The sequence below is a fragment of the Lynx rufus genome, unplaced genomic scaffold, assembly GCF_022079265.1.
Source record: "Lynx rufus isolate CCGP_SWC_20201006 ecotype Redwood Valley unplaced genomic scaffold, mLynRuf1.p SCAF_7, whole genome shotgun sequence".
NCBI classification, from domain to species: Eukaryota; Metazoa; Chordata; class Mammalia; order Carnivora; family Felidae; genus Lynx; species Lynx rufus.
Window position 1 is genome coordinate 93,202,740 of NW_025814889.1, and position 25,257 is coordinate 93,227,996.

The 25,257-nt window shown below is 40.4% G+C and overlaps 1 protein-coding gene across 1 annotated transcript; it reads right to left on the minus strand.

Moving 5' to 3' along the window:
• Nucleotides 1-1,525: 1,525 nt before the first annotated feature.
• On the minus strand, nucleotides 1,526-18,597 carry IL26 (interleukin 26). The gene is made up of 5 exons (XM_047066221.1): nucleotides 18,335-18,597; nucleotides 18,193-18,249; nucleotides 17,880-18,014; nucleotides 2,425-2,490; nucleotides 1,526-2,334 (listed from the first exon to the last, which is right to left on the minus strand). The coding sequence occupies exons 1-5, from the start codon at nucleotides 18,503-18,505 to the stop codon at nucleotides 2,248-2,250; spliced, it is 516 nt and encodes a 171-aa protein (XP_046922177.1). The 5' UTR covers nucleotides 18,506-18,597; the 3' UTR covers nucleotides 1,526-2,247.
• Nucleotides 18,598-25,257: the final 6,660 nt, after the last annotated feature.

Genomic DNA, 25,257 nt, shown 5'->3' on the forward strand with positions numbered 1-25,257 from the left:
CCATCTATAAATGCTAAATGGCTTTAGGGTTCATAGAGCACTTTGTGGGTGTTTGGGGGTATGTGTCCATTTCCCAAAATGTAACCATCTCTGGTTCTGATAAAGTCCAGAGTAGGACCTATAAACCGAAGGGAAGGCTTCATCCAAAGCCCAGTGGCCCCACCAAACACTTTTTCTCACTGTGCCTCGGGACACCAGCTTCTCTCTTCTTGCCTTTTCAATAGTCCAGTCTCTACTCAAACACACTAAAACCATGCTTTTTCCTTAGCATTTGAGAAAGTTTGCTTGTGAATAGGCTTTGAGACATGGATATTGATTGGTTTCTTACTGGGTGATGACCTTTAGAGTCCTCTAGTGCTTCTGACTGAGTTTAGCAGCCTTTTGACTATTCTGGGCAAATGAATGATTTGGGGAAATAAACAAACACATTGAATTCAATCACCAAAAATATTGGGGAGCACGAGTGAAATTGTTTCCTTCAGGACCTCGGGTTTGCTGACCAGCAAATGAATATTTCATAGCCCCGCTGATGTCTGGAGTCCATAAGCAATGCGGCAGGTTAGGCACGGTTTGCAACCAAGACTGGAGACCCTGGGCTCTGTGGAAGGACAGCGTGGTCAAACTGAGGCATGAGGGGCAGCTTCTAAAAGTGGGGTAATGACAGGCCATGGGTACACCACCTCCTCTCAAGTCCATGGCAAAGCCAGGGGGCATATTCCTCATCGCCAGGGTCCCATCTCTTCCAAACGTTCCTCAAAGAAAGTAGGGCGCCCAAAACAGACCCATAACTAAATACGGAGTACAAACTGATGGTTGCCAAGGTTGTGGGGTGGGGCAAAAAGGAGGAAGGGGAGTGGGGAGGTACAGGCTTCCAGGTGTGGAACAAATAAGTCAGAGGAATGAAAGGTACAGCATAGGGCCTATAGCCAACGGTATTGTAATAGTGTTGTGTGGTGACAGGTAACGGGAAGCCCTAGGTCAACAGCGCAAGATGAAGAGAGTCCTCCAGGCTCCCCCTTTCCATTTCCTTCTTCTCTCCACAACTTGCCCTCTCTGGGAGGTCTTAATAGAGATAAAACATGGGACCACAGGGTGTGGATGGGGAAAGCAGAGAGGAGGAGTGGCAGGGGACAAAGAAGTGATTTTGGAAAATGAGCTAGATCGAGAGAGGCTAGTCCCTAGCGAATAGAATAATCAGCATATGATTGAAAAGAAGAACTGGATGGTGGGAAAGCAATAAAGAGAAGAGGGGCCAAGGAGCAAATCCATACGGACCTGGAGGAGGCCCTGCCTATTCATATCACAAAACACCAAGTCACAGTGTTGTCTGTGTGCCTCGGCGGCACGAGGAACACTTTGCAGAAGTGAACCGGCCATCACACAAACTGCTCGCTGAAATGGCCCCGGTCTTGCAGGCCTCTAGGTGAGAAGCCGAGTCCATGTAATGCAAAAACAAAGGCCCAACCACATTATTCATTTAACTGAAGGGCTAGCTGGGCAAGTGAGGCTTTTAAGCCCTGAAAAGTTTCCTGTAGAGGAATTTCAGCTGCATTGAGGCTTTTATTTAACCTCCATCGACTTTCCTAACTGTACAGCACCTGGAAGGAGCATGATCAATCTCCGACAGCATCTCAGGTTGGTAGCTTGTGGTCTTTGAGGCTTGAGTTAAAGGCTTCACGTTAAACCATTCCAAGCAGTTTACATGTCTGTCCCATTTGATCTGATCTGGTTGTTACCCACTGTACTCAATAAAATTCCAGCACGCTGTCATAGAAAGGACATCCAGGAGAAGGAAGCACAGTTTACTTATTAACATGAAGATCTGTTGGGAGCTAAGTTCACACCAGACATAATTAAAAGTCATACAAACCCTTAAGCAGATAATAATCACAATAGCATCTATGGAAGTCTCGATAACATTATATTGTATTCCAGAAAGCTGTCATTTTTCCTCCACAAATATTACATGAGTTAATTCTGATTATGCAGCTTTAAATTAAGTGTACTTGAGGATAATAAAACATGTTCAGGATGAAAGTATTCTTTGAAAATATAGAAAATGTACATATTAGAGATAATTTATGGATCTCCAAAACTTTATCATGGTAAATTTACCTAGTCATCTAACTTGGTATCAGTACCATGTACAAAAGTTTTTTAAAAGCAATACAGTCTTATAAATTTATTTCCTGTGGTTCTCATTATATTCCCAAATAACAATCAAATCCATGCACTTGGCTTCTTGTATTACTTGATGCTTTCCAGGAATTGTTTAATCCAGGAAAGAAGAATATCCAGTTCACTGACAGCTTTGTAGATTCCTTTGTTTCCAATCTGCAGATAAAATAGAGATATAAAAGCAGAAATTTTCACATTTTAAAAAACAAAGTACAGTATTCAAAAACAATGATTTGAAATCCTTACCCCATAAAATGTTCTTTTCATCCTGGTAATCGTTTTCATCTCTCTAGCTGATGAAGCACATGAAATCTAATAAATCAACAGAAAATACAGGTTACATTATTGAAGAGGCTGTAATAATACTTTTCTACCCATTCAATAAACATTTATTGAGCAGGTATAATGTTCTGGGCATAGATGTGCACTGGCAAATAAATAATAGTTGGTCTCTGTCATCGCAGAGCTTACAGTTCCATAGGAGACGCAGATGATAAATAAAGAAACTAACATTAAGTTACAAATTACAAGGTACAAGTAAATCTGTGTTTGTAATGCCGGGGACTCTATGATAAGAATTTACAGGAATGGCCTACTTTCAACTAGATGGTCAGGGAAGGCTCTTTTGAAGAATGACGTTTAAATTAAGATCTTAAAAATGAGAAGGAACCAGTAGTATGGGAGCATGAAGAAAGGATAAAGGGCATTTGGGGAAGATGCACAGGAGAGAATAATTCAGGAACAGGGGAGGGTGTGTAAAGGCCCAGAGGCAGGAAGACAACAAGATTAGAGTAATCCAATCAGAGAGACAAAGGAAGCATGGGAGATGTGGGAACTTACAAGAACAAATTCCCTTTTTGGAAAATCATCCTGTCCACTATGTACATCACACAGTACGGTATTCAGGCACTAATTGCCAGGAGAAAACATCAGGAAATATTAGTTTCTAAAGCAGGAGAAGGAGCGTTCAATGTTTTGAGAAGATGGCTTGTAACCAGGCTAGGAGAAACTGCCAATCTCCTTTGAGGAGGTGAATTTTCAAACCCTTTCTGAGCACAGAAATCACTTAGTAGTCAAGTAGGAGGTCATTAACATTGTCTTTTGCTTGTCCATGACTTTAGTTTTTACTTGTGGAAACTCAGTGCTAGAACAGACCAAGGAGGTGGTATAGGCCAATTCTTCTCGATTTACAGAAAAGAAAGCCAAGTCCCAAATGGCTAAGTTGCTTGCCAAAGGTCCTGTCCTAGTGATAAAATCGTGCTGGGCACATCAGTAAAGGTAACAGTTAAAACTCATGAAATGGAGGGGCTCCTGGGTGGCTCAGTTGGTTAAGCATCCGACTTTGGCTCAGGTCACAATCTCATGGTTTGTGAGTTTGAGCCCCGCATCGGGCTGTGTGCTGACAGCCAGGAGCCTCCTTCAGATTCTGTGTCTTCCTCTCCTTCTGCCCCTCCCCAGCTTGCGCTCGCTCGCTCTCTCTGTCAAAAATAAATAAAAACTTAAAAAAAAAGAAAACTCATGAATGGAAACGGCTAAAAGACAGCACTTTTGAAACCAATAAGACATGGCCAATATCAATCAGCAGGTCCCTTTAGGCCAGAACAAAGAGAAAAGTGGGGACAATGGGCAGCATTCAGGCTCCTTTTCTTACCAAGCAAAAATAGCTGAAATGATTTGACAGTTATATCCTGAATGCTGTTACAGGGCCTAAAGGTGGTGATGGTGTCATGACTGCCCAAGTGGGGACTCTACTTTCAGGTATACACTGTGTAGAAGGAAGAGACCCCTCTTGTGCAAGGGGCCTCCCCGATTAGGCACAGAAGAGCTTGCAGACACAGAATGTTCGGGTTAAGGTATTGTTTACAGGACTCACACCACGACATTGGATTTTCCTGTGATAAGAACCCTGAATTAAGAAGAGGACATTTCAGGGGCATCTGGGTGGCCCAGTCAGTTGAACATCTGATTCTTGGTTTCGGCTCAGGTCGTGATCTCACGGTTTGTGAGTTCGAGCCCTGCGTCAGGCTCCTTGACAGTTAGAGCCTGCTTGGGATTTCTCTCTCCCTCTCCCTCTCCCTCTCTCCCCCTCTCTGGCTTGCTCGCTCTCTCTCTCTCTCTCTCTAAATAAATATTTAGAAGAAGAGGACATTTCAACCCAGACCAGATCCAGTGAGGCCAAAACAATGCGTGACAGATCCTGGACAGTGGTAGGCCATCTCAGAGAGTACAGTCAGAAAGAATCCATTCATTCATTATGCAAATGAAGAAGTGCTCACTATGTGTCAGACTTCAGTGCTGGACCCTGAAGACATAATGATGAACCAAAAGAGTAAATAAAGAGCTGCGGACAGGAAATTAAGAAAAAACAAAAACAAAAACACCAGATCAATTTTATTAGGTAAAAATTCAGCAGCTCCAGGAGCTCTCTACTTTATCTCAATCCCCCTGCAACTGAAGACAGAAACACTGAGAAGATTGCTAGGTAAAAATAATAACAGTCAACAGGTATTATGTTAGTATTATGTATCAGGCACTAATCCGAAGGCTTTGATTATAGTACCGCATTCGGTCCTCACAATAACCCTGTGAGGTAGGTGCTACTGTTATCCTCATTTTACAGATTCATAAGCGGAAGCACAGAAGTCAATATTATGCTTGTGTTCACACAGTAAGTGGAAGAACTGAGATCCAAACCCAAATATTCTGACTCCAGAGTCTGTATTTGAAACCACTCTATTATACCAAAAAAAAAAAAAAAAAAAATCAGCATAACTTGGAAAAGATATTCCAATTCAGCCAAACTCTTGTTGAAAACCTTCAAAATCCAGTTCCAAAGAGAGATTAGTTCAAAGATCTCTGTTCTGCATTATAGAAGGGAAATGCTGGAAATGGCTTTAGAGGACGAAGCTGATCGGCAGAGACAGAGACAGAGAAGATTTCTACATGAAAATGGGCGATGTGATAATAAGCAGAAGAAGAAATACTGTGGGGTGTGTGTGTGTGCGTGCGTGTGTGTTTCTTTGTTCATTTTGTTTTTCAGACTGGAACTACAAGAGTAAATTCGAGAAATAACCAAGTCTAGGTCCAGCCAAGAGAGTAGCTATGGAAAGAAATTCAGACAGGTCTGCCCATTATCGTATAAATAGACAGTTTGATTAGATGCTGATTCCTTCTGACCTGAAATTATCTAATAGAAAAGTAGTTGGTCCAAATCTTGCAGTGGGATGAAAGAGAACTTCATAAGAGAATCAACATTTGCCTAAATCCAAGGCACTGTAGCAAAGTTCTTAGGTGCAAGGATCGACCACAAAGTACAGAACCAACTTACACGGCACAATATCCAGTATGCCTGTGCTAGGATGTAAAGATTTAACACCAAAAGTGGGAAACCAAAAAAACCAACCAAATTCTGGACCTTACGGAAGTTAAATATCATTAAGGCATTCCTTCTGACTGTGTCTCTGCCCAGAAAACTCCAGCCTGCAGCACATCCCAGAGCAGGGTGGGAAGGACAAGAAGGACTTCTGCCTTCACTCCACCTAAGAAGGGCGAGGAGAGTAAAAAAGGAGAAAAATAAGGTTTGGCAAAAAACAACAAGAACCACCTCCACCACCAACAGCAACAGCAAGAAACACTTAATAGTGCCAATGATGCCACGGGAGCGTGCTGGTTTATGGGATGCTTTCTGGTGCCTTGAGATCCATTCACTATATGTGGCCTCCTAGTAAAGATCTGATGCAGTAGGTTCTCGTTTTCCTCACTGTTGTCAACATGTCTACAGACCCAGCAGAGCAGCCAGGTTTTACGGTCACAAGTCAGATGGCTTTGCCATCTAATATGCAATTAGAGAAATTTCTAATGCAGTGATTTCCTCTACCTTATATTTCCGTGTATAGTTGCATTTGCTGAAAACAACGCACAACAAAGGGTCAGCGACATTACTGTAGGAACGGATGCATGATTTGACAAACTCAACCAAAGCAGATGTGATCTAGACTGGAGGCCATTTGTTAGTAGAGCTAGACTAACTAGGGCTCAAAGAAAAGTATGAGATGTCAGAAGGCAGCAGCCTACTCATGCATCATTAAGTTAATACATTTTTATTGCATAGTTATTATACACTAAGCATACAATAGTGCCTCCACCCATATCACATTAATTTAATTTTTAAAAGTAGCCTGCCAGGGGCACCTGGGTGGCTCAGTAGGTTGAGTGTCTGACTCTTGGTTTCAGCTCAGGTCATGATCTCATGGTTTGTGGGTTCGAGTCTTACCTCGGGCTCTGTGCTGACAGCATGGAGCCTGCCTGGAATTCTCTCTCTCTCTCTCTCTCTCTGCCCCTCCCCTGCTTGCTGTCTCTCAAAATAAATAAATAAACAAACAAAAAAGTTTTTTAAAAAAGTAGCCTGCAAGATAGGGGCACCTGAGTGACTCAGATGGTTAAGTGTCCAACTCTTGATTTCAGCCCAGGTCATGATCTCACGGTTTGGTTCGTGAGACTGAGCCCCTCCTCGGGCTCTGTGCTGACAACAGAGCCTGCTTAGGATGTTCTCTCTTGAAATAAGTCAGTCAGAGAGAGACAGATTTCATATGATTTCACTCATATGTGGAATTTGAGAAACTCACAGATGAACATAGGGGAAGGGAAGGAAAAAGAAGATAAAAACAGAGAGAGAGACAAACCATAAGACGCTGTTAAATACAGAGAACAAACTGAGTTCATGGGCGTTGCACGGGGATATTAAATGGGTGATGGGCATTAAGGAGGGCACTTTTCCGGAAAAGCACTGGGTGCCATATGTAAGAGATGAATCACTGGGTTCTGTTCGTGAAGCCAAGACTACACTGTATGTTAACTAACTTGAGAATAAAACAATTTTTTGATTTAAAAAGTTTTTTTTTAAAGGAACGTTCTCTCTCCTCTCTCTCTCTGCTCCTCCCCCTGCTTGCATGCACGCACGCTCTCTCTCTTTCTCTCCAAATAAATAAATACACTTTTAAAAATAAAATACAGTAAAATAAAATAAAACAAAATAAAATAAAAGTAGCCTGCAAGATGAAAAATGGCCTTGGCGCACAAGCGATGGCTCACAGTCTGCTCAGACAAGTGGTGACGCAAAATTACAACACTGTGTGATAAATATTGTGATTAAAAAAAAAATACAATTGCTCTAAGAAGTAGAGGCTGCCTGGCTGCGGGATTCCATAAGACTTCCAGAAGAAAAACTCCAGTTAGCTGCACCTTGAAGGGTGAGTGTGGTGGAGTGCAGAGGCAGGGAGAAGGGCCAAGTGGGCAGAGGAAGCTCAGTGCTCCAGACTGAAGAGCGCAGAGATGATCTGGACACCCTTCAGGTCTCAGCTAAAACGCCCAGATTCAACGAGCTGCTGTCTGGCCCCCAGCTTCCAGCCCCGCCGCAGCGCCTCCTGCCGCCAGCTCCCTGCACAGCACCCAGCCTGAGCTGAGACCCGCTGAAACTGGCTGGCAGCATTTTCAAGGAGTTCTAAAAGGACGGAGATATTATATGTCAATTTTGGTTGTTCCAGCATCCGGAATAGTGTTCAGCAAGTATTAGATGCTCACTAAATGTTTGTTGAGTGAAGGGATCAATGAACACAACGTAAGCACCAGCTTACAGCTTTGGGGTTCACAGGGCCTCTGGTTTAACAACAGAATGAAGCATGTCCCGGGCATCAGTGAGCATTTTGGTTTCTTAAAAACAACGGGATGAACAAGTACAATCCGTAATTTTGTGTCCCCAATCTCCTCACGTTTTGAATAATTATACAAATTTGGATTATGTATGACCGCTAAAACACAAATGGAAAACCCCTCTCCACTGATAATGCTGTGGAAATGAAATACGTGGGTCAAGGACTAGACAGCTACACATGCTGTATTCCTGCAGAGAACTAACTGTACATAGTGTATTCTCCAAAGAACGACCTCAAATTCTTTCTATGAAGAGTTTGATTAGCTTATATCCTATCATCAACAAATGCAGCATTTTCACAACCACTGGAGGAATGTAAAATCGTCCATAAGCCCCTATATTTACCTCATCATACGACTTCAGACTGGATTGCACCATCTTTTTTTTTCACACAACATTTCTCCATGTTCCATAGAAAAAACTAGAAAGAGTTTCCAAATACCTTCACTACAAACTCTTAAACGCTCCCAATGTAACTGTTTATCAGAATGAGTCCATGCATGCGTATTAACTAGACTTATTGTGGTGATCGTTTCATAATTGATACAAATATTGGATCATTATGTTACACATCTGAAAACTAATATAATGTTGTATGCCAATTATATATCAAGAAAAAAAAAAGAATAATTCCACGTAACGTAGCCCATGGAAAGATAGAGCTGTGCCCCATAATTCTGACAGAGAACTTATATACCGCTAACTAAGGAGCGAATTTGGCAACAAAGAGATTCTGTAATATCATTAGAAAATATATACACCAAGATTTAAACCGGTTACTCAAAAATGATCTCTTTATGTTTAAAGAACTACTATAAATTGTACACATTATGCAAGTTAACACTAACATGAGCACTGAAAAGGAATTTGTTGTTTAGGTGACCCATTCCTTTGGAAATTGTCGCCAAAATGTAATTGGAAGAAAATTAGTGTTGTGTGTAAGGAAAGCAATAAGGAAAGACACTAAGAATTTGACAGCACCGTTATATGCTAATAGACACTAGCATGTGCATTTAATTCTTCCAACAACCACAAGATGAGATTATTGGTATTGCTGAAGACAGGTTTTGGACTGGACTTTGCACTTAATGAGAGAATAACACAGGGCTGGTCTCACTTTCTACTTCTGGTTTTATCAGTTCAGTCGGTTGCAATGAAAACAAATTGAAACTGCCAGGATAAGTAACAGGCATGTTTTGTAAGTTGATAAGCTAGTTGCAATTAATGACACAAATTACCTGTTGAATACACTACAAGATGTGGAGACACAAATATTCTCTTAGCCAAGACTTACCAGACTTTAAAATTAAGTACATATAATAAATACAAATACATGTATTTAATTTGAATGCCAATTAAAGGAGATAATGAAATCTTAAAAACTAGTGGAGTTTTTTTTCAGTTTCAGTTTCAACTTTGATCACTAGCGATTAGGCAAATTTTTTCATGAATTCAACTAAGCAACTCGTAAGTTCCTTTTTAAGTCTGAGAGTATTTCAGCATCATGAGAATCTTTAGGGGCACCTGGGTGGTTCAGTCAGTTAAGTGTCTGACTTTGGCTCAGGTCATGATCTCACAGTTCGTGAGTTCGAGCCCTGAGTTGGATTCTTGTCCTGACAGCTCAGAGCCTGGAGCCTGCTTTGGATTCTGTGTCTCTGTCTCTCTCTGCCCCTTCCCCACTCATTCTCTCTCTCTCTCTCTCTCTCTCTCTCTCTGTCCCTCAAAAAAATAAATAAACATTAACAATTTTTTTCTAAAAAAAATCTTTCATGTGTTTTTTCACATATGCATAGGTCAGCTTTCCAAATACCATTTAGCCAAATACTATGGCTAGCAAAGATTATAAAAATAAAAATGTTTACATTCCCCATAACTTATTTCCTTTGAATAATTATACGATCTGAATTGCCCAAATCAGACTAATTTTAAAATATAATATTTTATTAGGTGCTGCAAAATACCTAGAATGTTACAAAAAAAAAAGGAGATGACATTCAAATACAGTGGTACCAGAATTCCAGACCAAATAGCTTATCATGATAATTATCATGGTTCTGTCTCTTAGGAGCGGCTTAATAACACGCCAGTCTTGGTGGACTTAAAAAATGGAAGGCAGGAAGCTTGTAGAAGCCAGAAAGAGTCCTCGGAAATGAAAAATAATTTAAGTCCATGAGTTAATAATAACTCTAGGAGAAAATAACAACTCACTGATCACCTGGGAAGAATGTTAGAAAATCAATTCCTTATATTGAAAACTAATAAAGAAAGAAAAAGAATTAAGTATTTGTTCTGCCTTTCTTATATGATAAATTTCTCAGGAGAGCCAAGTAGTAAGGGTAGGTTCTGTTTGTGGAATTACCCCCATTTATAAATAAAGAAGGTATAATAGAATTTTTAAAGTATCGTTTTGCAGGGCGCCTGGGTGGCTCAGTCGGTTGAGCGTCCGACTTCAGCTCAGGTCACGATCTCACGGTTCGTGAGTTCGAGCCCCGTGTCGGGCTCTGGGCTGATGGCTCAGAGCCTGGAGCCTGCTTCCGATTCTGTGTCTCCCTCTCTCTCTGCCCCTGCCCCATTCATGCTCTGTCTCTCTCTGTCTCAAAAATAAATAAACATTAAAAAAAAAATTTAAAGTATCATTTTGCAATGCCTTATGAATAAATATATCTAGACAATAATTAACGACTGCTAATATCATAAACATAAAAGCCATATACTATGTGTCTCTGATGAAAAGTACACAACCCTACATATGAAGTGATTCAGCCAAAACATCAAGCTGAATCTGATCAAGTATCTATGTGTAATTACCAATGTATGGAAAATAAAGAAAAACAAATTAAATGACAATGAAGATTCAATCCTCAAACTGCAGACTATGAGAAACTTTGTAAGGCAAACAACGCTACATCTTTAACAAATAAATTGGAAGAAGAACAAGAAGAGGAGAAAAGAAAAAATCTGAAAGAATTCATCCCTAATAGAACTGTACTACAAGATAGGTTAAAGGAAATCCTTCAGCGAGAAAGAAGATATTACCAGATAGGAACCTGGGTCTACACAAAAGAATGAAGAGTCTCAAAAATGGCAAACCATGGAGTTTAATTAATAAGTTAATAAAAGGGATAAAAGGGAATCATTTAAAAAATCGATCGAAAAGAAGTCAGAAAAAGAAGAAAATGGAACAAAGGATAACTGGATAAATAGAAGAGAAACAACAGGGTGGTACATTTAACCCCAACCATATTAAACCCCCATCACATTTAAGGTAAATGATCTAAACCTACCAATAAAGAGATTGTCGGCATGGATAAAAACACACAGACCCTAAATATATGCTGCCTAAAAGAAATCCACTTTAAATAAAAGGCACAAATAAGTTAACAGTGAAAGGGCAGAGAAAGATATATCATGCTAACACTAATCAAAGGAAAGCTGAAGTGGTTCTATTTTTATCAGAAAAAGTGGATTTCAGAACAAAGAATATTATGAAGGACCATAGGGTACTTTTATAAAATAAAGGGGTCAATTCATCAAGATGATATTGTAGTCATAAATATTTACACACCTGATAGCAGAACTTCAAAATACATGAGCTTCTACCATGAATACTGATAGAGAAATAGAAAAATTCACAATTAATGCCAGAGATGTCCATAAATGATAAAATAAGTAAAAAAAAAATCAGTAAAGATATAGAAAAATTGGAAAATAGTAACAACTAGATCTAAGTGATATTTATAGAACACCCCACCCAACAGCAAGATATCAATTCTTTTCAAATACACATAGAACATTTATCAAAATTAACCAAATTCTGGGCCATAAAACATGGCTCAACAAATATAAAAGGATTTGAGTCACATAAAGGATGCTCTTTGACGAAAATGAAATCAAATTAGGGATCAAAATCAAAAAGGCATCTGGAAAAATCCCCAAATATACAGAAACTAAAGGATTCCCTTCCAAATAACAAATGGATCTAAAAAGAAATTAAAAAGGAAACTAGAAAGTATTTCAAGGTAAATGAAAATAGCACAACATATCAAAGATTGTGGGATGTAGCTAAAGTACTTTGTACCAAAAGGGAAATTCAAAACACTGAATTCCTATACTGAAAAGATTTAAAAAACCTCAAACTAATAACTTCAGCTTTCACCTTAAGAAAACACTGAAAGACCTCAAATTAGTGACCCAATCTTTTGACTTAAGAAACCAGAAAAAAAAAAAGAGTAAACTCAAATGTAACAGAAGAAAGGAATAATAAAACTCAGAATGAAAATCAGTGAAATCAAAACTGAAAATCAATAGAGGAAATCAAACTAAAAACTGATTCTTTGAGAAGTCAATAAAATTGATGAATTTCAATAAAACTTCAGGGGAAAAAAGGGTGAAGACAAAAAATACCAATATCCACAATGAGAGAAATGACATCATCCCATACTATTACAAACATTAAAAGGATATTAAAGTGGGTTGCCTGGGTGGCTCAGTCGATTAAGCGTCTGACTTCTGCTCACTTCATGATCTCACGGCTCTTGAGTTTGAGCCTCGCCTCGGGCTCTGTGCTGACAGCTCAGAGCCTGGAGCCTGCTTCAGATTCTGTGTCTCCTTCTCTCTCTGCCCCTCCCCTGCTCACACTCTGTCTGTCTCCCTCTCTTTCAAAATAAATAAACATTAAATTGAAAAAAAAAATTTTAAGGATACTAAAGAAATAACATGAACAATTTTGTGGCTAAAATTTGGTAGATTTGATGAAATGAATAATAAAATTGAAAAACACAGATTATCAAAGCTCACTCAAGGAGAAATTAAGAACATCAATAGCCTTGCAGCTATTAAAAACTAAAATACTTAGTTTAAAATCTCCCCATGCACAAAACTCTAGGCAAAAATGGCTTCACTGGACCATTGGCTTCAAAAAATGGCTTCAAAGGATCAATTCTATGCAAGCCCTTCCAGAAAATGAAAGAGGGGAGAATACTTTCCAACTTACTGAATGAGATCAGCATTATACTAATTCCAAAAATGAGACAAAGATATTAAAGGAAAGGATACAAATGTCCCTCATAAACATAGATACAAAACTTATTAATAAAATTTTAGCAAGTTGAACCTAACAATACATGATAGGGACAACGCATTATTACCAAATAGAGTACATCCCGGAAATGCAAAGTTGGCATAACTTTGAAAACCAATGTAATTGGCATCAATCGTCTAAAAAATAAAAATCACATGGTCATCTCAACAGGTGAAAAGGCATTGACCTAGATGTGAAACCTAAAAGTAGAAAAAATTGTAAATGAAAACATAGTAAAAGTTCTTTGTGACCTTGTGTTAAATAAAGATTTCTTAAATGTGGCACAAAAGGCATGATTCATTGAAGAAAAAAATTGATAAGTTAGACACCATCAAAATGTAAAATGTCTTCTCTTCAAAAGACACTGTTAAGATAATGAAAAGATGTCACAGAGAAAAATATTTGCAAATTATATATCTGATAAAAGATTTGCATGCAGAATATACTTGAAAACAAACATACGCAAAACCCAGTGAGAAAATGACCAACCTCTTTTTTTAATGGGCAAAATATCCAAACAGACACTTCACCAAGGATATATTGATGATAAATAGGCAAATCAAGAGATACTCGACATCATTAATGACTGGGGAAATGCAAATTGAAAACACAATGTGATACCACAACTACACTGGCTGTCATGTGTAAACATTGACCATACTAAGCGATAGCAAGGATCCTGAGTAGTGAACTCTCACACACTACTGGTGAGAACGTAAAATGGGATAGTCACTTTGGAAAACAGTTTGGCCATCTCTTACGAAACATACACCTAACTTATGATCCAACTATTCCACTCTTAGGTGTTTACCCAAGAGAAATGAAAATACCTGTCCAAAGACTTGCATATAAATATTCATAGCAGCTTTACTTGTGATAGCTTGAAAGCTGGGGGAAAAAAAAAAAACCCATCAGTAGGCAAACAAATTGTACTACATCATTATCATAGAATACTACATGGCAATAAAAAAGGAATAAATGACCGATACACTCAGTAACACGAGTGAATCTCAAAATAATTATGCTGGGTGGAAAAAGTCAGACATAAAAGAGGTGTAACATATAGGCCATTTACATTAAATTCTAGGAAATGCAAAAAAATCTACAGTGACAAAAGGCAGATCAGTGATTCCCTGGGGACGGAGACAGATCACAAAGGGGCACCAAGAAACTTTTGGGGGTGATGGATATGTCCATTATCTTAATTGTGGCGATGGCTTCACAAGGGTATACGCATGTCAAAACTACCAAATTACACACTTGAACTATGTCCAGTTAATCGTGTATTGATTATATCTCAATAAATCTGTTAATAAATACATCATAAATATTAAACATACCCAAAATATATATGGAAAGCTTACATACTACTCTTATGATTACTCTGATGCGTGGGACTCCTGAAACTTCTAGCAGGTCTGACAGCAACTCATTTACCTTACTCCAAGCTTTCTCCTTCTCTGTTTAATGAATGACACCCTCTCCCACTCAGCCCCCCAAGTAAGAACCTTAGGCTCATCCCAGACTCGACTCTCTTCCTCAGACTCTCCTCGCCCTTCGCTATGACCCGAGTGTGTTCACTCCAGCCACATTATTGCAATGCTTTTTATATACTTTTTTCTCCCTAGAGCCTCACCCCCCCACCTACATCCCTCTACCTTCACCAAAGAGCTTTCTCTGAAACATAAGAGTATGTGATCTTGCCCTGCCCTTCGATGGCTTTACATTTTTCTTCAGGACAATCCTCATCCTTAGCCGGTGTTATCATGCCTCTCTTAAGCAGCCCTTTATTAGCATCTCCTGGCTAAAATCTAAACAACCAGCCTCCTCTAGACATTCCCCAAGCCATTCTATATTCATACTCAGTTACTTGCTGTTTCCTGAATATGATATGTCATTTCACACCATCAAGCTTTATTCAAGCTTCTCCCCCCGCCATTCCTGCCCCCTCATTCCCCAGGAAACCGAATGCAGTCATCACCTCCTTCAATAATACATGCTCTCCAAACCTCAAGGTGGACAGAATTAACTACCTCCCCCTTTGTGCTTCCACAGTGACCGGGTCACACAGAAAACTCAGCATCACACATGTCACATTTCATGATTCACTGGCCTTCTTTGTTTACATCTCTCTGCCGGTAAGAAGAGTACAAGCACCAGAGACCGGGGACTTGATCAGACTGGTCTTTCTCACCCAGGACAGAACCTGGAAAATACAGAAGTAGGCCACCTGCTGTAAGCCAATTTGCAAAAATTCAGTTTACAAAACTGACTTGTTTCTTTTAACCATTTAGTTCCAGTTGATTGGGTTTTCATTTGTCTTTACAACACCATTTGCAGGAAAGTTCTATATTCATAAGAAGAAATCATTCACTGACTAGAGCAGATGCTCAGTAAATTTATATTAAACAGATACCAGCTTCTCTTACCAAAAATACAGAATTATCATTGGCCAGAAGATTAAGCCAGACGCAAGCACCTATTTCCCCGGCACAATGTCTGCGAAGGCTTTCCAAACTCAGGCTAATCCTCTGATTTTCTTTTTCAGTTTCGCAGAGGTAGTTGGTATACCTCTCAGCATAAACTCCAAAGTCTGTGAGACAAATTAACTGGGGCTAGCAACGCTTGACTTCAGGTGGGAGAAAGTAAGAAGGAAAGCCCAGAATTAGGTGGCGCTCAGGGAGGTTGAGTGGACGTGTGTGCTCGTATTTGGCCACAAGGGGGAGCCAGCCACTTTGGTACGCAGTCACAGCCCGCGCGGGAGGTACCCCACTGCTCCCACAGGCCGTGTGACCCAAGTCCCTGAAAGAAACATCTCTGTTGGCAGAAGTATCTTTTTTGACAGGTCTCTTTAGGGAAAAAAAACTTCTCCAGAAATAAATCCAGGCAAACCAGAGTTCCTAGATAATTGTATTTTTCATCTAGAACGTTTCATGGTCTTGGTTATAACTATCATTGAGTTCTCTAGCTGTTTGAGCCGAGGAAACCCAACTGATGGGAAAATAGACACACCTTTTGGGGCTCCAGGCGTCTAGATACACTCTACAGTATCAGGCAAGGATTTATTCTAGTGCCTCACCACCATTAACAACTTCATTTGAAATAACATGATATGAAATCGACTGACTAATGCAATGAATAGCACCTGCACAGAGGAATCGGGGTTAAAACAAAAAGTGAAGAGAAACAGGATGCATTTAAAAGAAAAAGAAAAAAAAAAAAAACAGGCTGAAGAGGATCCTGGTCTCCAGACACCGAAATGGAAGCAGCTCGATTGTTCGTTTGAACTACACCCCAGCCTACAGTGGCTGCCTTAGGTCTCATTATTTCCCCTATATCAAGTCCTTCAAGAGGTAGTCTCCTCCTCCTCAAATCTTTTAGCGGCGAAAACGCTTTTACTTATAACCTAATAGGCTGGCGGGAGGGGGAATGAAATATAAAACTACATAATAATTCAACTTAAATTTAAGAGGCTATTTATATTATTCACTATCTTAACAAGATGACCTCAAAGGTAAAGTATAAAAAAAGCCAAAGAGAAGTGAGGATCTTTCCATTAGTTTAGGCAAGGGAATTGACCCAGGGCATTCTCTCTCCTCTACAAAGAGGCACCAGGTTGTAATTTTTATCGTTGCAGATACATGAATGGGATCGGAGAGTTTATAAGACACCATGCAACCCAAGCTTCAAACAAGGACATAACTTAAACACAAACTAACCAAAGAAAAAGAGAAGATAAATTCAGTGGAATTTGTTACCTACTGACCACCTCACCCACATATAATGCCTCTGCGCTGTGGTCTGCAATTTGAGATCCTGAACACTTTGACAGACCCCAAGGAAAACACATCTTAACTCTTAAGTAAAACTCCACCTGCAACCGCCCGGAATTGAAGTCTCAGTGACCATAATGCCCAAGAGTAGAGAACTCGTTTCCATCTAGCAATCCAAGGACTGCAATAATCATCACTACCCCCCCCCACCTTCACACCGCCTGCAAGGTACAATCATAAGAGGCTGAGAAAGCATGCTTGGAACCCAAACAGGATCATAGAAAAGATTTACCATCCCCCACAGAGGCAAGTCGACTAATATTGCACTGACCCCAGCTTAATTGTTTTGCTTTATTTTGTTTCATTGTTCTGTACCGGTCTTTCTTACTGTGAATGTTTGTAGAGAAATGTGGTCACTTTAACCTTCTTAATTAATTCCCCATTGCTTGTGGTGACAGTGGCCATACTGCAGCATCAAATAACTTAAGGGCCAAAGAAAACATGCCCCTGTTTTTATAAAGTTTGGACTGAGACCGTGCCTTAAAAAGGGTATAGCTATAAAAAAAATTAGGTAAATAAGAAAAAAGCAATCTAAAAGCTCTCATCAATATGGCAAGGAAAGAAAGAGAGAAAGAAAGAAAGAGAGAAAGAAAGAAAGAAAGAAAGAGAAAGAAAGAAGAAAGAAAGAAAGAAAGAAAGAAAGAAAGAAAGAAAGAAAGAAAAGAAGGAAATAACAGCCTAGAATAGTGTGTGCCACATGTTGGTGCTTAAGAAATATTTATTAAATAAGTGAATGAATCACTTGGGACTCATATACAGAGCAAACAATAAGTAAACAAACAAATAAATAAACAAATATTGAGGATCATTCCGTGGTATTTTAGATCTCCAAGATGTCGTATGTGCCACTCCTTAAGAATAATAAATATTAAAAAAAAGAAACAATAAGTATTGGCATTATGAGTTACTCGTGGTTATTCAGTGCTGGTTCACTGATGATAAACTCTCCATTTGGACCACAAGCCACCAATTAGAAAGCCCCTTTTACTCACCCTTGCTTGTGGAGACAGCTCCCTACATGCTGTTTTCTAGGTAGGTTTCTAGGATCAAACTCACTGTGTTTGCTGTGCATACTTACACAGCGGCTCAATTGCTGCCTAAGGCTATGAAATTCTTCCACAAAGTGTCTTTCCTTGCAGACTTGTAATTGGAGTTGACCAAAAACATCGTCCATGAAGAAGGACAGAAGCTGTTCTTGGAATCTGCAGTTTTTCTATAAATAAGATATGAGAAATCGCATAAAGTAAACCGTGGGATATAGTTTTTGTAAAATGTCACTGCAATCCCCACCTGATTATGATGTAATGACCACCTGGAAAAATTAAAATGCAGGAGGGAAAGCATCAAACAAGTAGAAAGATGAAAAACATTTAAAAAACCCTCTGGCTCACCATAAATAGCTTTTTTGTTTTCTTTTTTAATAATCGTATATTTTTAATGCGGTCTTCCTACAATAAAACAAAAGGAGATAAGTGTTATCCAGAATTACAAATGTCCGTTAGGTCATCATTTTAAGCAGAGCCTGATACTTACTGGAATTGTTGCTTTGAGCCATGCCGCCTTGACGTAGAGTCTGTCAACAGCTTGGGACAGTGTGCCCCTTGGGTAACAACCTTTCGCAGAGGAAGATTGCTTGTGCTTGGCGATGACAAGAGACAGAGTGGCAAACAGCAACCCAGACCTCAAAATGCAATTCGCCTGCATCTCCCTCCACCCCACTCTGGGCTCCTGTCGCCCGCCAGACAGTTTCTTGTGCTGGTTCGATGATCGGATAACCTACTTACTTAAGCCCTCAAGGCCACCTCTTCAATGAGATCCTGTGGTAGATAACTTACAGTTTACAGAGAGGAAGATCACTCCGGCTGTTCTATTTTTTTTTTAGAGCTTGCTTCATAACCGAAAAAGCTTTGACCGCGCTATCTGTGACACTAAGAAAAAGCACAAGTTTATTGGGAAGGTTAGGGCCCCCTTTTCAAAAAAAAAAAAAAAAAAGTCAAGTCAGAACCTCAGTTGCCTATCACAACAGATGCATTGTTTTAAACAGGTTCATGACATGCCAGTCAGGGAGACTCATCTCCGGGAGGCCGTGTGATTTTTTTTTTTTTTAATGTCCATATGAAAATAAAATCTCCTTTTTAGCCAATATCCCCGCCCCCCCAAAATTAACCACAGGTAGAGTGGAGAGCCCTGGGAAACTTGCTCATGATCTCCTATGAGTTTTACACATATCTCTTGCAGAGTCCTTCACCAGGCTCCCTCTCTTCTCTCAGGAGCCACCTTTCTTTAGCCAGCCAGCATTAAGACCCAAGAGAGTTTTCCAATTTTTCTCAAGAATTTTTCCAGCTCAGAAACTGTAACTCCCCTAACATACTCAAGATTTGTTTGGCATAGGGACCTGGGGTTAAGGCCCACGGTTTAGTAAATTCTCTATCATCTCTGTCCAAGTTGACTGCCCAGCTTCTAGCGCTAGACTTCGAGTAGCATGCACATTTCTTAAGGAAAGAGACCCAACCTTTCTATCTCTGAATCCTTAGCCCCTACCCAGATGATGCCTCATCTAAGGAAGCACAGCCGATGTTCGTTGAATAAATGCTTTCCTTTCTACGTCACAAAATGCTACTGTAACTGTGTTGTTGTTTTTTTATTCCATCAACAAATTTCTGTCGAGGATCTGCCTATACGGAGACCTGTGCTAGGTACCAGGGGGACTATAAAGGCAGATGGTCCATGGAATCCCATCCTCAATTCTGCCCCAGTTCTTGTGATAGTGGTGACAGGTATGGTCCATGTGAGGGAGTAGCCCCAAGCTAAGAAGTGGATGTGGCCTAGAATCATATAAGGAGAAGCAAAGACAAGGCACCAAAGCCTAGCATGCACAGAGTTAACGTAGTACCTGAGCAAAACAAAACTGGAAGCTGGCTGTGAGCAAGAGATTCCTCAAAACTAGTCAGTGACAGACTTCAGAATTCAAGACAAATGTCTAAATCAAAGACCACCAGGCTGGCAAAGGAGCAAAGAGAAAGTCGGAGTGAGAGGTCCAAACACTGGGGAATATTTCCTGCTGCTTCAAAAAGTAGGTAGATTTTGCAACACCGGAAGTTTATGCCCACAGGACCAGCTCTGCTGTGAAAGACACACTCTCTGAGGTGAGACGGGAATGTTCACAAAGAGCTACAGCAGAAGGCAGCTGATTGGGAGCACAAAGGGGGTTCACTGAAATTTTACAAAAATTCAGGAAAAGGAAGAATTCTTTTTTAGCTAGGAGTAGCTTAAAGGTGTTTGAGACATGGAATATCCCAAGGTGGTGTTTGTTTTGTTTTGTTTTGTTTTGTTTTGTTTTGTTTTGTTTTTGAGAAGAGTGATGCCTACTATTCAAAATTCCTTTATAGAAAAGAGTATGAACTACCAGGGATCAAAAGCCCAAATGCTTTCAGAAGGTGTAGGATTAACATAAACACCCTGGGTAAACGCATACGGGGCAGTCGGAACTAAATTGCTTACATTGCCACCAAACCTAAAATCTGCCTAATTATTATACAGCCTGTAAACACACCGTGTGGGTGCACTAAAAGGACCACACAAAATACTTCCAGGAGCTGTACACTGCCTTGAGCAGCTAATTTGGGGGTCCCTGGTGTGCGGCAACAAAACGTAAGTGCAACGCGAATCGCTAATATTGGTAAATGAATATGTGTTCTGACGAATTTTTAACTCCTGCTGGTTGCACTTACATAAATGTCTCATGTCCCTCAAACTATCAGGACCCAAGGAAGATCATAACATCCCAGGGATGCCTCTGCTTTGATTCACAACCAACTCCAGAAAACTGGCCATTTCCTTATGTCTGAAAACCGTATCTCCCTGTGGACCATAGTCATCCTACATCTTAGTTGGCACCTCAGCTTCATTAGGGTCCTTCAAACAGTCCAATCTGGGGGCGCCTGGGTGGCGCAGTCGGTTAAGCGTCCGACTTCAGCCAGGTCACGATCTCGCGGTCTGTGAGTTCAAGCCCCGCGTCAGGCTCTGGGCTGATGGCTCAGAGCCTGGAGCCTGCTTCCGATTCTGTGTCTCCCTCTCTCTCTGCCCCTCCCGTGTTCATGCTCTGTCTCTCTCTGTCCCAAAAATAAATAAACATTGAAAACAAAAAACAAAACAAAACAAAAAACAGTCCAATCTGGCCCCCAAAGGATGACAAGTGATAAAGGAGACTCAAAACCCAGGTCCTAAAGACAATTCCGACAGGGGGTTCCAAAAGTGCCCCCAAGTAACAAAAGAGCCATTAGAATAAGTACGTGATGTCTTTGGGGCACCAGCTGAAACACAAGTCTCTCTCATTTTGGATGTATTTTTATTATGTCACTTTTATAAGTTCCTTATACAGAACTACATAAAAATGGCTATTGGTTACAAGGAGATTTGGTTTTGAAACTCAGATGCAACTACCCTACTAGTTGTATAGCCATGCGGAAGTTGCTAATCCTCTCTGAGCCTTAGTTTTTGTCGTCATTAAAATGGGACAATAATTGTACCTACTTCAGACGGCTGTCATGAGCAAAAAATATGATAATATCAATAGAATGCTGAGCACAAGGGCAGCTACAGATGCACCCTGCAAGTGGTAGCTATCACATTATTATTTTTCAAATAATAAATGTATCTTAATCTGTCCAGGTACTATACCAAAATACTACGACTAGATAGTTTATAAGCAACAGAAATTAATTTCTCACCGACGTGAAGGCCGGGAAGTCCCAGATCAACATGTCCGCGTGGTCACAGTCTGGTGAAGCCTCTCTTCTGGGTTGCAGACAGCCAGCCTCTCACTGTGTCCTCACATGGTGGAAGGGGCAAGGGATCTCTCTGGAGCCTCTTTTATAAAGGCTCAAATCCCATTCATGAGGACTCTGCCCTCATGACCTAACCACCTCTCAAAGGTCCCACCTAATACCACCAACTTGGGGTCTAGAGTTCAACGTATGAATCTAAGACACAAGCATTCAGACCACAGCAAAATGCATGTGCAATACTCTGAATAATGTTTAAGTCTCTCACAAACTTTCAAAAGTGTTGAGAAATGGTTGAAGAAAGTGAGGAAAGCAAAGGATGAACAATGATCTGACCATATTTCAAAGAGTATGCAGGCATGAGGAATTCAATTCACCCCCACACACATCCAGAAAGCAGACCGGGGCCATTAAGTGGATGTTTTAAGGCTGCTACTCCTACATAACGTACAGGAGAACATTTAAACAACTGATCTGCCCCAAAGCAAGCTGGCTACCCCAATTCCCAAATGCCGGTATGGCAGCCATTTTCCTTAAAATTCAGCTCCACCCTCACACACCCAAAAGAACGCTAGCAGCGCCCTCTGATGGTCAAGCATATCTAATGAGCAAAATGGGTTTCATGCAGAGAATCACAGCTCACTTTGAGACCTCTCCTCTGTAGGAGGAAAAAAACAACACCCATTCGGGTTCCTCAATTGCTAAACGATTTAGTTGACTCTAAGACACATTTGCGGTTTGGCTTTTTTCTTTCCCCCACATCTTAATATCTCTGAAATCACAACCCGTTTTATAATCCATCGTCTTATAATTACATCACCAAGGCAGCCCATACACAGTTGTCCTTCCCTGTGCAGTCGCCAGTCATGTCCCCACTTCAGACTGTGTGCATGGCTGTTAGTACGTGTGTTGAGTTGAATTGCTGTTCAAATATCTTTAGAAAGATTGCACTATGATTCAGCAATGAAATGAAAGTTAATGTGTTCACAGAAAGGCACAGAACAGCAGTGGGATGCAAATCTGCTATTAGAGAAGCAAGTATTTGTCTTTGGAAGAATGACCAAAATTACATACTTTCTTGCAAGGCAACAACCAAGTGCTAAATGTTAAGCAAGCACTGCATCATAGCTTAATCAGAAGCACTTATTTCCTTTCTTAGTGATAAAATAATGGTGCAGCTTTGATCATATGATATCTTAAATTTGTTGAAATATAATGTTTAATGACCTCAGTGATTGGCATAATTCCTAAGGATCAGAAATCCTAAACTCTACATAGCTATAAATAAGAAGTAGGTGGATCTACTTTAAACTAGTCATTCTATTTGTAAAAAAAACCCTGAAACCCAATATTTTTTTTCCAGGATAGAGCCAGAAGGTAGAGATAAGAAATAGTCATAGATTGATAAATATACTTAATACAATGATATCTGGGTTTTGTCCTTTCAGAAAAGGTAGTTCCCCCTCTATCAGACAATTCCACCCAGGAAACATGTTTATCTTATGTTTACATCATCAGAGGGATGGATGAGAACAGGCTAGAGAAGGAATGAAGAGGGCTCTAAACAGTCTGAAGGGGGAAGAAAGTGGATCTGGAACCTGGATTCATGGAACAGCATGAAGAGGAAAAGTGCATGAAAACCCTCTGAGCGTCTTAGCCCGTGTTCCCGGTTCTATGCTGGGTGACTTATACTCTGTATGTCTTCCCCGTGCATCATTCATTCATTCATTCATTCACCAAATGTATTTTGAGCGTTTGTTATCTCCCAGGCTTACTGGGGCTCAGTATGCACCAATAAACAGAACAGAAAATTATTGATTTCATAAAACATCCTCGTGATAGTAGAGGATGGGGAGGACAGACAATAAGTAAATATAATAGATATAACTTATGTAAGCTACAAGCCAGTTATGTACAGTTGGAAAATGAAGCTTTGGAGAAAATGGAATGGAATAAGGGGGGAGTGGTGCTGGTGCTTGGATGGGGATAGGTTGTAAAGAGGATGATCACAGAAGGTTCGATGGAACATTTAAGCAACAGTAGAATAACGTCATGAGCAAGTCACAGGGGTACCTATTCAGTCCAAAGGCACAGTCAATGCAAAGTCCTTAGGGAAGGTGCACGCTCAGTGTGTTCCATACACCTAGGAAGCCTGTGTGATCAAACCTAGAGCAAGGGAGGAGGGTAGAAAAATGTGAGATAGAAGAGGAAATGTGGACACAGTCACAGCCTTTATTTCTTTTTTAAGTTTATTTATCTACTTTGAGAGAGAGCATGCAAGCAAGGGAGGGGCAGAGAGAGAAGGAAAGAGAGAACCCCAAGCAGGCTCCATGCTTAACCAACTGAGACACCCAGGCGTCCCCAAGTCACAGCCTTTAAAGCTATTAGTGGGACCTCAGCTTCCACCCTTGGTCATGTGGGATATTTGAACAAAGGAGCTATATTGTCTGACTTAGGTTCTTTAAAAAGGAAACAGGAACCAAATACCCAGAAATAAATGAACAGATAAACCAAGTGTGATACATCCGTACGGTGGAATGTTAGGGATAAAAAGGAATGTAGAGCTGATGCACATATGCTACAACACGGAAGAACTTTGAAAACAGTACGCTGTTTTCAGTGCAAAAGGTCGCATATTTATGATTTCACTTCTGTGACACATCCAGATGGGAAAATATAGAGACAGAGGTCAGCTTCATGGTCGCCAGGGCTGAGAAGGGGGAACGGGGGAGTAGCTGCTTAATGGGTACAGGCCTCCCTTTGCAAGTGATGAAAATGTTTCCGAACTGGATGGAAGTGGGGTTTAGTACACTACGAATGTACTAAATACCGATGGATTGTTCATGTTTAAGTAGTTAATTTTATATTATGTGAATCTCACCTCGGTAAAAAAAAAGGAAGGAAGGAAGGAAAGGAAAAGAAAGGAAAGGAAGGGGAGGGAAGGAGAGGAAAGAAAGAAGGAAAGGGGGTAAAAGGGAGAGAGAGAGAGAGATAGAAGTAAGGAGAGTCCGGCCACTGGTGCAGCAGAAAAGAAGCTACCGCTGTGGCATAGCTCTGCTGAGCTTTATGGGAGGGCCTGGCCCTTCCCTTCTTGTTTAATCCAGAAGACAACTGTTTTTTATTTTTTGGGTTTTTTTTTATGCTTATTTATTTTTGAGAGAGACAGAGACAGAATGCGAGTGGGTTGGGGCAGAGAGAGAGGGAGACACAGAAGCAGAAGCAGGCTCCAGGCTCTGAGCTGTCAGCACAGAGCCCAACACCGGGCTTGAACTCACAAGCTGTGAGATCATGACCTGAGCCGAAGTCGGACGCTCAACTGACTGAGCCACCCAGGCGCCCCAAGACAATTGTTTTTTTTTTTAACTACGTTGCCTATGTGAACATTTTAGTAGCTCTTGAAAAACATTTTTAAGAAGAAACTCCTACCTCATCCACCTTTTCAAACATATTTAGATCTGTTTGAATGCTTTTTTAAGAGGTGAAATCATGACCTGGCTACTTGTTTTTCTGCTGCACCGAGAATCGGTGGAATTCAGACAGGCCTTGACTGTCATATGTGAGCACTTAATAGTCCACGGGCTGGTTGGGAGAAGAACCCTTTCATACCCGAAAATATAGAGAGAGCTTCTCATTACGCTGGAGGCTAGGTAGTTTCAGAGCGTCTGGCACCGC